This window comes from Bubalus bubalis, chromosome 18 (genome assembly GCF_019923935.1).
Source record: "Bubalus bubalis isolate 160015118507 breed Murrah chromosome 18, NDDB_SH_1, whole genome shotgun sequence".
Classification (NCBI taxonomy): domain Eukaryota; kingdom Metazoa; phylum Chordata; class Mammalia; order Artiodactyla; family Bovidae; genus Bubalus; species Bubalus bubalis.
Window position 1 is genome coordinate 34,803,113 of NC_059174.1, and position 13,748 is coordinate 34,816,860.

At 51.3% G+C, this 13,748-nt stretch overlaps 2 protein-coding genes across 11 annotated transcripts in view; one reads left to right on the forward strand and one right to left on the reverse strand.

Moving 5' to 3' along the window:
* Positions 1-57: 57 nt before the first annotated feature.
* On the forward strand, positions 58-1,696 carry C18H16orf86 (chromosome 18 C16orf86 homolog). The gene is made up of 4 exons (XM_044932063.2): positions 58-162; positions 385-611; positions 938-1,185; positions 1,290-1,696. The coding sequence occupies exons 1-4, from the start codon at positions 58-60 to the stop codon at positions 1,694-1,696; spliced, it is 987 nt and encodes a 328-aa protein (XP_044787998.2).
* Positions 1,697-4,635: 2,939 nt separating this feature from the next.
* The window catches only part of GFOD2 (glucose-fructose oxidoreductase domain containing 2), a 39,838-nt gene continuing 30,725 nt past the window's right edge, over positions 4,636-13,748 (reverse strand). For 9 of the 10 annotated variants that reach the window (XM_044932074.2, XM_006072013.4, XM_025268893.3 and 6 more), the window contains one exon: positions 4,636-6,194. In XM_044932074.2, the coding sequence (XP_044788009.2) occupies positions 5,296-6,194 (899 nt within the window). In that variant the 3' untranslated portion in view covers positions 4,636-5,295. Of the gene's footprint in view, positions 6,195-8,574; positions 10,798-13,748 lie in introns of those variants that run through there. The other variant, XM_025268894.3, reaches the window with a different exon arrangement.

A 13,748-nucleotide genomic window follows, 5' to 3' on the forward strand; every position in this document is an offset into this window, starting at 1 on the left:
CCTCCACCCTCGATGCCCCTCAAGCAACCGTCGAGGAAGTGCTGATTCGCCGCAGCTATGGACTCAGCAGGGGCTGAGAAGCGGCCAGGGGCCCAAGAAGGGATAGCCGTGGGGCAGTCACAGCTTACAGAGGTGGCTGGTGGCCATGCTCAGAATTCTGAGGTGACCATCGGGCTGTCTAACCTTCAAACACTTGGTCATAGCTCTTTAACAGACCAAACTGCAAGTACCCCCTAACTGCAACTACCCCCTAACTGCCAGGCCAGGTTCCACAGGCTGGGAGGGGCATGGGCTGGTGCCCTTCATCTGTATTTAGTGTCTAATGGCTGGTCCCTGTATCCTTTGCCTGGCCATGGTGACCACTTACCTATGTGTCACCTCTAGTGTCCAGTGATGAGAGACCAGTGCCTGGTGCCAGCCCATGAGGCCTGCCAAACCCAGGGTGAAGATAAATGTCCAATAAGATCCACCTCAGAGCAAAAGATCCAGGAGAGACTCAAGCTGGAGGAAGACAGGCACAAGCCAGAGGTGGAGGCACTGGAGGAGAGAGGTCCCAGGCCTATGGCCTCCACTGTGAGGCCCAGTCATGGTCCGAAGAGGAAGCCGGTCAAGTGAGGGGGCTTTCAGAGGGGAGAGGCTAGGGGCTGGGGAGGTGGTGTGTGGGTGGCTCATACCCCAGTTGGATTTCTAAATGGTGTCCATCCTTATCCCCTGCCACCACCATCATTCCTCACCTCTGCTGACCCTCCAGAGCCCTGATGTAGGGAACATGCAGAGCGGAAGTCTCAAGGCCTGGTAGGGGACTGAGCTCCCATGATCTCTGGGTCCCTGTCCAGTCCGGGGCCTCAGTGACCAGTAAAAGGACAAGGATCACGGCCTGGGGAGGTAGTCAGGCAGGATTGTTCCCTAGGACAGAGCACAGGAGCCAAGAATGCAGGCTGACTCCTCAGGCCTCCTTGTTCCCCAGCCTCACAGGCCCGAGCCACCAAGCCCTTCCTAGGGCAGAGAGGGAGCTGCCACAGGGGCTGTCGCTGCAGAGGGAGGAGCCAGAGAATAATCAGAGTGAGCCCTCACCAACTGCCAAACAGCACAAAAAAGCCAAGAAGCGCAAGAGTCTGGGAACCCCAGTGCTCCCAGTGGTGGCCAGCACGGTGTCGGCACCCTCAGTGACCTTGGGGCCTGAGCGTGAGTGGCATTTCCTGAGCCTTCCCTTTTGTCCCCAGTCAGCTGGACCCCTGACATGGCCCAGCTTGGCACTCCAGCCGCTGCCCTGCCCCGGGTTCTTGTAGGAAAGGCCCAGCGCCTGCGGCCCCTGTACCAGTACATCAACTATTGCAACCCTGAACTGAACCAGGCAGAAGGGGACAGGGAGGCTGAGGCTGAGGTGGAGCCTGAGTCGGAGCTGACCGTGGTCCCCGAGGAGGCGGGTGTGGAGCAACCACAGGCTTTGCTGCCAGTGGCAGGTGAGCTGGGCTCCGACCTCACTCTGCCCTGCCCCAGTATGTCTGTGCCCCCCACCCACATTCTGGTTCCCCTGGGGGAGGAAGCCAGTGAGGAGCCTGGGGGTCTGCCCAGCTTGGGAGTCAGCGGTTGCATCAAGGCTGAGATGGACAAGTCAACTCAGGTGGACATCAACAAGATGCTAAGTGTCTGCAATGCCCCGCTTGTGCCCCCACTCTCTCCTCAGTACAAGTGACTGTCCTGACCCCCACCCCATGACTCCCCTCCCTCCCAAGCCTGAGCCAGAGCAGCAGTCTAAGGCCTGAGGCCCTCAGATGGAGGAGGGGACTCAGCCCCTGCCCCTCCTTGGGATCCCGAGTTTGATAAAAATAAACATTCTTCCTTTTCTCAGACTGTGATTCCCCAAATAAGATGCCTGAAGAGGAAGCAGCTGAGAAGAAGGGTGAAGGATTCCCCAGTATAGTCACTGGATCGCCTGGGAATTTGCAAAAATATAGATTCCTGGGCACTACCTCAGTCCTAGGCTTCCCTGGTGGCTCAGCTGGTAAAGAATCTGCCTGCAATGCAGGAGACCCTGGTTCAATCCTTGGGTCGGGAAGATCCCCTGGTGTAGGGATAGGCTATCCAGTCCAGTATTCTTGGGTTTCCCTGGTGGCTCAGTTGGTACATAATCTACCTGCAATGCAGGAGACCTGGGTTTGATCCCTAGAGGACAGCATGGCAACCCATTCCAGTATTCTTGCCTGGAGAACCCCAGCCTGGCAGGCTGCAGTCCATGGGGTTGCAAAGAGTTGGACCCACCTGAGTGACTAACCACAGCACAGCACCCCAGACCTAACTGAATCAGAATCTGTAAGGGTGGGGCCTAGTCTAAGCATTTAAAGTCTCCTCAGATGAACCTGAAAGTCAGACAAGGTAACACCTGGGATGGAGAAGGGTGGTAAGGAAGAGCCTGGGGAAGAGAAAGGAAAGGGGCTGTCAGGTCATAGGAAGCGGGCATGTGGCCTTGCTCCCTGTCTCCCAGGGAATAGGCCACAGGTGGTGGGGTGACTGCCACTTTGCCTGGCGGAGTGAAGAGGCAGCTTTCTTCCTGAAGGAGAGGGCAGGGTGGCCTTCCAGGCAGAAAGTTTGCCAGGGATGAAGCCTCATTAGTGTGGAAGACATCAACCCCCTGGAGAAGGGTCTGCTGAAGCAGATGCATGGCCATCAGACCAGGCTGGGTGAGTCTGGGAGGGATAAGGAGGGATGCAGGCAACAAGGGATCCTGGTTTGCTATTCTGGAGAGATTGCCTGGGTAGCAGCATGAAGGGCAGAATAAGGAAGGGAAAGCCTAGGGATAGAGAGGTGAGGAGACTGCTGCCACTGTCTGCGTGAATGTGAGTCCTAGATTTGGTTGGTGGTTGGAAAACAAGCAAGAGGTATTCTGGAAGTTCTCTTCTGCTTGCTGTAACAGAGGAAAAGTGAGCTGCATTTTCACTGGCTCGGAAAAACTTTACTTTGACTCTGGGGGACATTCTGAGATTTGAGTAATAGACCCTGCTAGGTGATGCTAGCCTCCTCCAGGAGGCGGCGCTGTAGGACAAGTCTGGAACCAGTTGGGGACTCCTGTCACTTCTGGGAACCAGAACCCTGCTGGCTTCCTTGGTCACAGGCGTCTAGGCCACTTCAAGGTACATCTCCTCCCCGGGACCAAGCCAAGAGATACATGATGGTAGAGCTGTCTGAGGGATGGCCATGGACCTAGGCTCTTGGGGAGTACCAACAGAGGACCTGGGACCTCATAAAAGTAACTCTGCCCTAAGCCCATGTTCAGTCTGCACCAGGACTTCTCGGAATACACCACTGTAAACAAGAGGTTTTGCTGCAGCGTCCTATAAAACTTAAGTGCCACTGTGGGTCAACAGCATGGCCCTTTCTTAATAAGGGCATCTCAGTCAGATGCAATGGATGAATGTGCTTTCTTGGTCAACTCTCAAACTTAGAGGGGGATAGCAACATCCTATTAACACAGAGGATGACCTGGAGCTGAGCTGGGAGGAAGGGGGCAGCTTCTCCTTCACTTCTCCCAGCATCCTGCCTGGTGGGGTTCTCTCTACGGTCCTAGTTCAGGCCAGACTGAGATGCCTGTTGTAGAGAGGTGGTAACCTGGATGGGTCCCAAGCAGGGAGGGACAGTGCCTGGCACTAGAGTCTGAGGAGCCATAGGGAAAGGAGTAGTTCAGAGTTGGGCTCTGTGGTCAGAGGACCCCGACCAGTTCATGTAGCTCCGTCCCTCTCTGCTCTGGATAATGGGAATATTAATAGTAGTACCTCGTTGACTGGTTTGGATATTAAATGAAATAATACATGTGAAGTGTCTCTCCGGGGGGCCCAGCACACAGTAAGTACACCCCAACACTAGTAACTGTTATTTTATCTCACAAGGTCTGAAACCAGGACAATATGGGAAAACAGGCCTGGTGACTTCTCTAAGGGCAGGAGGAAGAGAGAGCATCCTCTCTGAGCCTTTCTCTTTCTGGCGAGGAGTCCAGGGCAGGGCAGAGGGAGGGAAGATTAGAGAAGGGGAAAGAGTTTGGTCCGGGTTTAATCCTGGCAGAGGAAACAAAGGAGGAGAGGTATTCTTTCCAGCCTGACTGACACGGTGAGGAGGCTCTTCCTGTGGCGAGAACAGGATCCTAAATACAGAGCTGGACACTGGCTGGCTAGGCCAGGCCATGCTTGGCTGGCCTAGCCAGAGGGTAGTGCCTTCATTAAGTTCATGCTGTCCAGCCTCCCTGGCCCCCACACCCCACCTCTCCTCTTCCAGGGCTCCCCTGGAGACAACCCCTTGGTTTCAAGAACAGAACCCCTTCTGACCTCCAGCCCAGGTAGACCTCAGACTCTCCCACTGTCTTTTAAATACCAGGCCAGATCGGCCCCCTGCAGTCATGAGTCCTGTGTAAAGACTTGAGCACTGAGGAAAGACTTCTTGCAGGGATTCAGCCGCAGGGAATAAGCCAGGAGGGGAGGGCAGGCAGTGGTAGGAAGCTGGATGGCCCGCTAGACAGTGACGGATCCAGTGGGGTTGGAGCTGCCACAGAGCCATGAGGAAAGAGAAAAATACAAACCATCTACAGCAACAACAAGCCTTTCATTATTAAACCCAACCTACCAAACAAACAACAACCACATGCCATAGTGTCAGACCTTCTGATTTATTACATTTCTCATATGTCCCAGAGCTCTCCACCTTGGCTCCTCTCTGCCAAAGCAGGGGCCTTCTCCCAGGGTCAACTTCAGCCCCTGAAAGCTCACCTGCTACAGAAACCCCCTCCCAGCCAGGGAAGGGGTAGTGCCTGGAGGCCGGAAGGGCCTGGTCATGTGGGGAGAGGGCAGGTGTGGATCCCCAAGGGATGAGCTGCCACCCTCACCGTTCCTGAGGTGCCCCAGCCCAAGAAGGGCATGGCAACAAGGCCCCACATCACTTCTCAGGCCTGGGGCATCACCCAGGCTGGCTCCTTACTGTGCCTGCTCATCCGGCTAAAACCACAAACAGGCTGTGAAACCCCCCAGTCAAGCTTCTGCCGGCCCTGCTCACAGACCCGGGGCACTTCTGCCTTGCACGGTGTACTGGCCTCTCAGCCCTGGCAACAGAATGCCACTCCCTCACCAGCCCGCAGAGTGGGCACTGGGGTGGGGGGTTCCACAGGGCCACCTTCGAATTCACTAGAATTCAACTCTGCCCAAGCGGACCTATCAAACGAAAGATACCGTCTGTGCTACCGCGAAGCCCTCCCATCACAGCTCCTGGTCCTGCTCTGTCCTCTGCACCACGGCAGGGAGCCCACGCACAGGCTCACAGGTTGTTCCGCTGGAGCGCCTCGCACAGGTTCTGGTTGGCATCGGGCTCCTCTGCCAGCACCTCTACCGCCTCCCACTCCCCAGATCGGCTCGACCGTTTGATGGCATCCACCACACTCTGCATGTAGAGCCCGTCCTCGAACGAGGCAGCCATGGAGACCGGGGTGTGGTCCCACGTGCGGCGGTCCCCCTGCCCCTGGAAGGACTGGCGCAGGGCCTGCACCATGTAGACCATGCCCTTCAGGTAGAGCAGTGGGACGTCCTGGGCGCCCTGCTCGGGCAGCCCCGCACCCACAGCCAGTGAGTCCCTCAGCAGCAGCTCCTCGTGCGGGGCAGAGTTTTTCTGCCCATAGAGGTCCGCACCCCGGGCAACCAGGCGTCCCGCAGAGCCCACCACCATGACCTCGTGCACAAAGGCGCCTGGCATGTTGAAGTTGAGAGTTACTGTGCTGCACACACCCCCGCCCATGAGCATCTGGAAGAAACAGAAGTCATCGCTGGTGACGTGCCGGATGCCACGGATGGCCGCATTCTGCCTCACAAAGGTCTTGAGCAGCCCGTGAACCTTCTCGGCTCTCTGGCCGGTCAGGTGGGTCAGCAGGTCCACAATGTAGGTGCCCATGGTGTGCAGGCCCCCGCCGCCCATGAGCTCATCACAGATCCAGCCATAGTTTGGGCTGAGCAGGCTGCCCGAGTAGACGCGGGCGTCACAGATCATCACTGCGCCCACGTAGTGCTCGGCGATCAGCTGCTTCATGCGCACAAAGGCCGGCAGGAAGCGCAACACGTTCCCCACAAGGCTCATCAGCTGAGGGTAGTAGCGTGAGGCTGTCACCATCCGGAAAGCATCCACTGAGGTTGCCGCCTTCTCACAAACCACATTCTTCCCAATACCTGAGAAGAAAACAACAGGAAATCTCAAAGATCCAGGGGGTTCACACTGGGAAAAGAAAACCCATTTCTGGAAGGCAGATGACTCAGGAAAGTCGGCTCTGAGGCTAGGTGGTGGCCTAGGACAAGAGGAAGGTGATTGGCCTGGAAGAAAATGGTACCCAGGGACTGTGCCTGGAAAAAGAGTTATGGGTTAGAGAAAGAGAAGTTCTTAAAGGGAAATGAGTAGAGGCAGAAGGTGCAAACCAGGAGTGGGAGGTACAGACAGGTGGTACCATGGTTAATATTATGTGTCAACCTGGTTAGGTTATGGTGCCCATCAAATACTAGCCTAGACATTGCTGAGAAGATCCCTTTAGATCTAATTAACATTTAAAGCAGTAGACTTTGAATAGAGCAGATTGCCCTCCATAATGTGGGTGGGCCTCAACTCATCAGATGAAGGCCTTGGGGGAAAAACAAAAACAAAAAAGACTGAAGTTCCCCATAGAGGAAGAAATTCTGCCTCCATATTGCCTTCAGAGTCAAGTCTGCAGCATCAACTCTTGCTAGAATTCACATTTGCTCTGTGGATTTTGGATCTACCAGCTCCTACAACCAGATGAGCCAATTCTTTAAAATAAATCTCTACCCTCTCTCTCAATATACATCCTGTTGGTTCTGTTTCTCTGGAAAACACTGCCTAATACAAGTGGGCTGGAGAGGTGGATATGCTTATCTTATGGTTCATGCATTTATTAGATCATCAGGTTGGGGTAAGAAAATAAAATCTATATTCTAGGGGATGGGCTTGGCATTCTCAGTTGTAATTGCAGAAAGGACTCTAAGAATCCCTGCAGACTGTCCTCAAAAAACACTGGTCCAACATATTAGTGTAGTCAAAAGCCAGAAGATGCTTGGCTATAGTCGGAGGGGAAAGGGAGAGAAAACATCCTGTCTCAAGCCTGTTCTGAGTGCACTGCAGCTGGAAGGCACCCAGGGAGCAAAACAAAGCTAGACAAAGCCCTGAAGAGAGAGAGCAAGAGGACTTGAGCAGCTCCCACACGAGGAAAAGGAAATGATGAACACTCTTCCACATCACAAGATGAGAAGCTCATAGGGTACGAACGGCCATAAGACACCAATTCCTGGAGCATTCCCGTCAACTTGGTGAGGTTTAAGTAGAAGAAAGTCTTATGCTCGTATCTTCAATAGAAAATTTTAAAAGCCCAAGAAGTGGTATGGACTAGACACACACAGAGTTTTGGGGTACAGCAAGCTGGGAAGGGTGAAGACATCCAGTTATTCCATTACTCATTGCACAGACACTGTCCTTGGGGTGTGACTCAAACCCAACCTCCTCAATTCCTCCAAGAAGTCATGGGCTTCTTGAGGGAACAAGCTCAAGGGTCTGGTACAAATGGCAGGATAAGGGAAGGGGTTATCCTTAAGGATGCAGATGTTCCAGGGAGATGTTCCCCTAAGCAGGAAAGGATATCCAGGCAGGGAACTGCATGTGCAAAGGCACTGAGGCAGGAAAGGCCCAGGAGCCAGGATTCCTAAAGCCCTGAGTGCATACCAGGAAACCGGCTGGAGGGATTACACGGGGTCTATAAGCAATGGAGGAAATGGGATAGAGAGCTGGTAGCATCTCTCACAAAGACATTGAAGGTCAGGAGTAGGAGTGGGGATGGAATCCTGTCCTTGAGTTTCTCCATCTCAGACAATGGCGATGCCACTCTAGTTTTTCAAGCCAAAATCACTGAAATCACTCTCACATCCCACTTTCAATCATCAATAAATCCTGTTGGCTTGGCTTTCAAACTACTTCCAGGATCTCACCAGTTCTCACTACCAGCACTGCCACCTGCCTCATCCAAGTTACCACTCTTTTTCACCTGGATTATTGCCATGGCAACGTAACTGGTTTCCCTCAGTTTTTTCTTAACACAGAAGCCAGGGGAACTCTGTTGAAATTTAAGATGGATCAGATCATATCTCTGTGCTGCATCAAACCCTCTGCTGGCTTCTCACCTCATTCAGAATGAGCCAGAGTCCTTACAGTTGCCTACACACAAGGTCATACATACATGCTTTGTACACCCCTCTAAAGTTTTCTTTTTGATCCCTTTGCCTCCTGTGGTCCCTCTCCTATTCATTCTGCTTGAGCCACTGAATATGAGAAGAGGGCTGCTTCTTACACAAAGACCTGGTGGCTGGGGAGAGGCGCTGATTGCTAAACAGAGACGATGGACAGGCAGGGCCAGGCCTAGCCACTGTGCTCAGGACACAGAGTCTTCGGCTGGAATCTCTCTTGCTGCTTACTCTCCTGGAACAATGTTCACATTCAGGCTTCTCCTCCAGTGCCATCCAGGCTCCACTCTCCCACTGCATAGGCACTTACTGGTTGGCAGAGCAGTTTCCAAGCCTGGACACTTGTATCTCGGGGCAGCCAGATCAAGATTATGCTTTCTCCAGGTATGTGTATCTCCAGTAACTCTGGGGTCATTCCCTTGGTCCCCTGAAAAGTTTTCTCAGTGTTTTCAGAGGGGGAATGGCTGGGACACAGATAATTTCTGGTGGCCCACTACAGGGTGTAGCTTCTGATGAATCTGGATTCCATTCACACAGGCTTGGGGGGAACTCAGCTGGTCACCTTGCAGTAGAAACAATAGGGACCCAGGACAGCTGACTGCCCAGAAAGGGCAGTCCACGCTTTGGACCCAGACACTGGGGTTCAAAGTCTGGTTCTCTCACTTGATTGCTGCATGACCTGGGACATTTCTGAACCTCTCTGGGTTCTGGTTTACCACGCTGTAGAAGGAGAGTCACATTTACCATGCAGGGTAGGAGAGAAGAGTAAGTCAAATGAGGCGGTATATGTAAATGGCCAGCCCAGCTCTGTCATTGGTACAGTTTATAACCATCACGATGGGAGACTCAGCAGATGTCATAAATACAGGAAAAAGGGGCCCACTCTGACCTAGATTTTATGACTCACACAGAAGCTACATTTTCTAGGCCAATAATACTGATGTTCAATATTTTGAAATTTTAATTTTTAAAAAGGTATTTAAACATCAACATGAACACAGACAAGATTTCTTATTCAATGTACTGTGTACCAGGCCTCTCAGAGAGCTAAGTCCAGCCCGGCCCTTCAGAAGCTCACATCCTGACAAAGCCCACAGTGGATAATCTTGTGCCTTTGGCCAGTCCTTCCAAGCTCCCCTCACTTCCTGCCCTCTCCCCGCCACCCTGACCCTTGAGAACCCCACATGGCCTTCGCCATCTACCCAGACGGAATTCTCGGGTGTGAACTCCCAGTGCTGTGGCAAGGAGGAGCACATGTAGATCAGGTGCCTGTGACGTAATTCAATCTCCTCACTTTACAAAGCTCTTGAAATCTCTCATTCTTCTCCAAATAATAACAAAAGCTTTACAACAGGTACTGGCAGGACCACCAGGAGAACGGCTAGCCAAGTGCCACACGCCCAAGGCAGGGAGCCATGTGCACAGAGCAGGGGGCCTGGGCAAGGGGACAGGCCCTTGTACTGGGGTCTGGAGCTGGAGGGGGGCCCTGCGGAGAGAGTCGCCCCTGACTGCTATCACTGTCTGCTCCTGGAGGGCCTCCAATCCTTCCCCATACTTGAGGGGTTTTAGGATTAGGGACAGGAGAATCACAATACTGGGGGAGAACCTGGTCACTTGGCTGCTGAACATGCGGCTGACGAGGGAAGTAATGAGAAATTAGGTTCTCAGATCCCCCATGTGAGAGCTGCCTCTCTGGCCAACCCAGAGGCTTCTTGCTTTGACTGTGCACAGCGGGAGGTGGGGGGTGGACGCTGGGGAGGAAAGGGGGCGGGCTGGGAGGAAAAGGACTCACAAGGCTGCTGCGAGTCCGGTGGTGATAAAACCAGAATCTAAAGGCATCTCTGGTTTCATGCCACGGGCAGTCAGGGAAGAGGAGAGGCCTTCCTGAGGCTGAACGACAGGGGTTTCTGAACTTGGGACCCAGCAGTGCAATCAGTGTGGGGGCTAAAGGCCATCTGGAGTGAAACAGGCCTCTGCCGGCCACAGGGTGTGTAGCTTGAGGAAGGTATTGAGGGTGCCTCCAGAGACATATTTACCCAAGTTTATCGAGCTTTCCTGTTAGAAAGTTGAAAGAAAGGTTAGAGAAGCTGAAAGTCACTTTCTGTCTCCACGGAATGGGGAAGCATGGATGCTGAGTGCCATTAGCTCAGATGAAATCTGGAGGTTGAACAAGCCTCTCCCGGCTCACACTCCCCAGACAACCCTGGAGTGAGGCACCCCCGAGAAGCTGTCCTAGACCACTTTTTGTTTCTCAGTAATGCATGACAGCTCTGGGACAACACCACCGCCCCTCTCTCTAGAGGTGTGGGACTAGATATGTGATTTCAAACAGCAGGGGGAGGAGCAGCCCCAGAAAAAGCACCACTTTCATGTTTTACAAAATCCATGGATTCTGCCTTTAAAAACAAACAAAACAAAAAAGGTTCTGCTACTTAGAAAAATATGTGAGAGCTGTACTATAAAGAAAGCTGAGCACAGAAGAATTGATACTTTTGAACTGTGGTGTTGGAGAAGACTCTTGAGAGTCCCTTGGACTGCAAGGAGATCCAACCAGTCCATCCTAAAGGAGATCAGTCCTGGGTGTTCATTGGAAGGACTGATGTTGAAGCTGAAACTCGAATACTTTGGCCACCTGATGCGAAGAGCTGACTGATTGGAAAAGACCTTGATGCTGGGAAAGGTTGAGGGCAGGAGGAGAAGGGGACAACAGAGGATGAGATGGTTGGATGGCATTACCAATTCAATGGACATGGGTTTGGGTGGACTCTGGGAGTTGGTGATGGACAGGGAGGCCTGGCATGCTGCGGTTCATGGGGTCGCAAAGAGTCGGACACGACTGAGTGACTGAACTGAACTGAACTTAAAAAAAAAGTTTGAAAGCCACCAGACAGAATCACTGCTGTCCACAGCCCACTCTCTCTTGGGTCACAGGCCCCTGTCAGCTCCCTGGGTCACACCAGCAGGCTGGGCTTGTACAGCCAGAAGTTGTGACACTATCATTCAACCAGAGTGCTGGGCCTGGTGCCAAGCTCTGGAATACATCAGGCATGATGGCTACCTTCAGACAACTTACACTTCAGTGGCAAAGAGTGCCATGAATCAAATTATCACGTGAATACATGCAGAACTGCCCTTGTGATCAAGGCAATGAAGATGATATAAATGTTAACATGAGAGTCCATAGCAGGGACATGATCTGGACTGGGGGCCAGAGAAGGTACCCCAAGGGCCTGGTGTTCTTGGGAGTAAATTATCTGGGTCAGGCTGCTTGAGGAATGGTCCCTTGTTATCTCAACAGCCCATGGGAAAAGGACTGGCACACTCAGTGTTTTTCTAATGAAGCCACAAGTGCTAAGAAGTAGGCACAGAAAATTACCTTCTAGCAATGGACTTAGGAAAACATTCAACTGTAGCAAAAATGCTTGGGCACTTTGTACATTAAAATTGTTTGGAACCACTTCTAAATTGAGAAAGGAAACATATAGAGTCCCTCCTTCTCCTCTAAGGAATTCATGGGAAAGCCATAAGGGTGAAATCTGAGGTGGAAGAAAGTGAAAAGTCAAATAAAGGTGGAAAGTAAGATGCCACAGGGGCTTCCCAGGTGGCACTAGTAGTAAAGAACCCGCTTGCCAATGCAGGAGACATAAGAGACACGGGTTTGATCCCTGGGTCAGAGAAGACCCCTTGGAGGAGGGCATGGCAACCCACTCCAGTATGCTTGCTTGGAGAATCCCATGGACAGAGGAGGCTCATGGGCTACCGTCCACTGGGGGGCAAAGAGTTGGATATGATTGAAGCCACTTAGCAAGCATGCATGCAAGAAGCTATAGAAAAGAGCTGTGGAGTGAAAAGTACATCTCTAGAGGATAAGTCCAAGGATTAGTTTTAGGAAAAAACTTATAAACTTATTAGAAAAAAAACTAATAAGAATGAGGGAAGAAACACTTATGGCCTCAGAAATGACATAAGAACACAGTGATCTCAGAAGCTGAGGAAAATGCGATTTTGCCTACAGCACTAAGTCTTAGTGAGATGCTGTGACCTTACACGTTTCTGGGCCTGGGCTTCTGTAACTGGAAATGAAGATGTTGGATGAGACCAGTGGCTCGCAATCCTTAGTGTGGATCAGAATCACCCAGAATGCTTGTTCAAAAATTGGTAGGCCTCACCCACTGAGATTCAGAAGGTCTGGGAAGGCGCCCAGAATTTGGATTCATAACAATTTCCCAGGTGATGCTGCTGCTGCTGGCCCAGCATCTCTGAGAAAGGCTGGACTAGATACTCTCTTCATTGTCCCTGCACGTCCAACATTTCTGACTTTATGCCTGTGAATTTCAAAAGAAGAAAATGCGGTACTCTGACATCAAAAGTTTTAGAAGAAGAAAAGTCTAAGTCATAGATTCGCTTTATAGCTACAAATGGGGACAGGTGCTTCATGCCTCACTTAACTGCTTCTCATCTCTCTGACTTAACCTTTCCCCATGCTGGGCAATGCAAGAAGAATCCTTCACACAATAGAGACTGGAGACAATTACGATTTAACTTCTCATGGGTTCAAAATCTAGAAGAGCTTATCTAAAATTAGAGTACTTCAACAGCTATCCTGTTAAGTAAACATGTCTTTTTTTCCCCTGGTTCTAAAATGATTGAGGATCTAAAGCTTATATCCTTTAAATTAATTAATTAACAGGCCATGCGGGGACCTTAGTTCCCCAGACCAGGGAGCGAACTCATGCCCCCTGCAGCAGAAGCATGGAGTCCTAACCACTGGACTGTCAGCGAAGTCCCTAAAGCTTATATCCTTAATGAAACATAAGAGACATAGCACCCATAACAGAAAGAGTAAAAAAGAAAAAAGACATGTAGGTGGGAAAAACAGAAAAATATCCTTTCATGCATATATAGAGGGACTCATACACGGGAACACACAGGTGGAACAGCGGTGGGGGTGTTCTGGAATGCTGACTCTGAGCCCTTTTAAATACACTGCATTTTTGTAACTATCAATGTGTCTATTCTGTTCTTCATCTAAACGATGTACAAGAACCAGATACTGCCAGAGCTTTACATTACAGGAAGAAAGAACGGGTCCTGCTTTTGAGGAATTAACTTAAACATAGTCCCCCAACCCACAGAAAAGTTTTTCACATTTGAGATGACTTAGAATGCTAAGTTTCATTTCTGAGCTACATTCAACTCATGAACATCTGAACATTTACCTAGTGAACATCCAGAGGAGACTCCTACTATTTATTTTTGATGTGAATTTAACTTAAACAAATCTGTTCTTCCACTTGGGACAACAGGAAAGCCAGGCTTTCCCCTGTAACGCGATGCCAGTGTCTTTCTTGGTCAGCATACGGAGGCAGTCATATCATGCTGGAAAGACTGAATGATACCTTCATTTCACAGGGGCCCCCAGAGGTTGAGAGGGACAGAAACAGGACCAGAAGCGGGGTCTGATGTCAAGGTCAGTTTGGTGTT

Bases quoted from the DNA above. Each gene is read 5' to 3' on its own strand.
- C18H16orf86 (XM_044932063.2), top strand. From the start codon at position 58: ATGGACTCAGCAGGGGCTGAGAAGCGGCCAGGGGCCCAAGAAGGGATA. The intron at 163-384 runs GTGACCATCGGG...TGTCACCTCTAG, and splicing joins GCCATGCTCAGAATTCTGAG to TGTCCAGTGATGAGAGACCA. The intron at 1,186-1,289 runs GTGAGTGGCATT...GGGTTCTTGTAG, and splicing joins AGTGACCTTGGGGCCTGAGC to GAAAGGCCCAGCGCCTGCGG.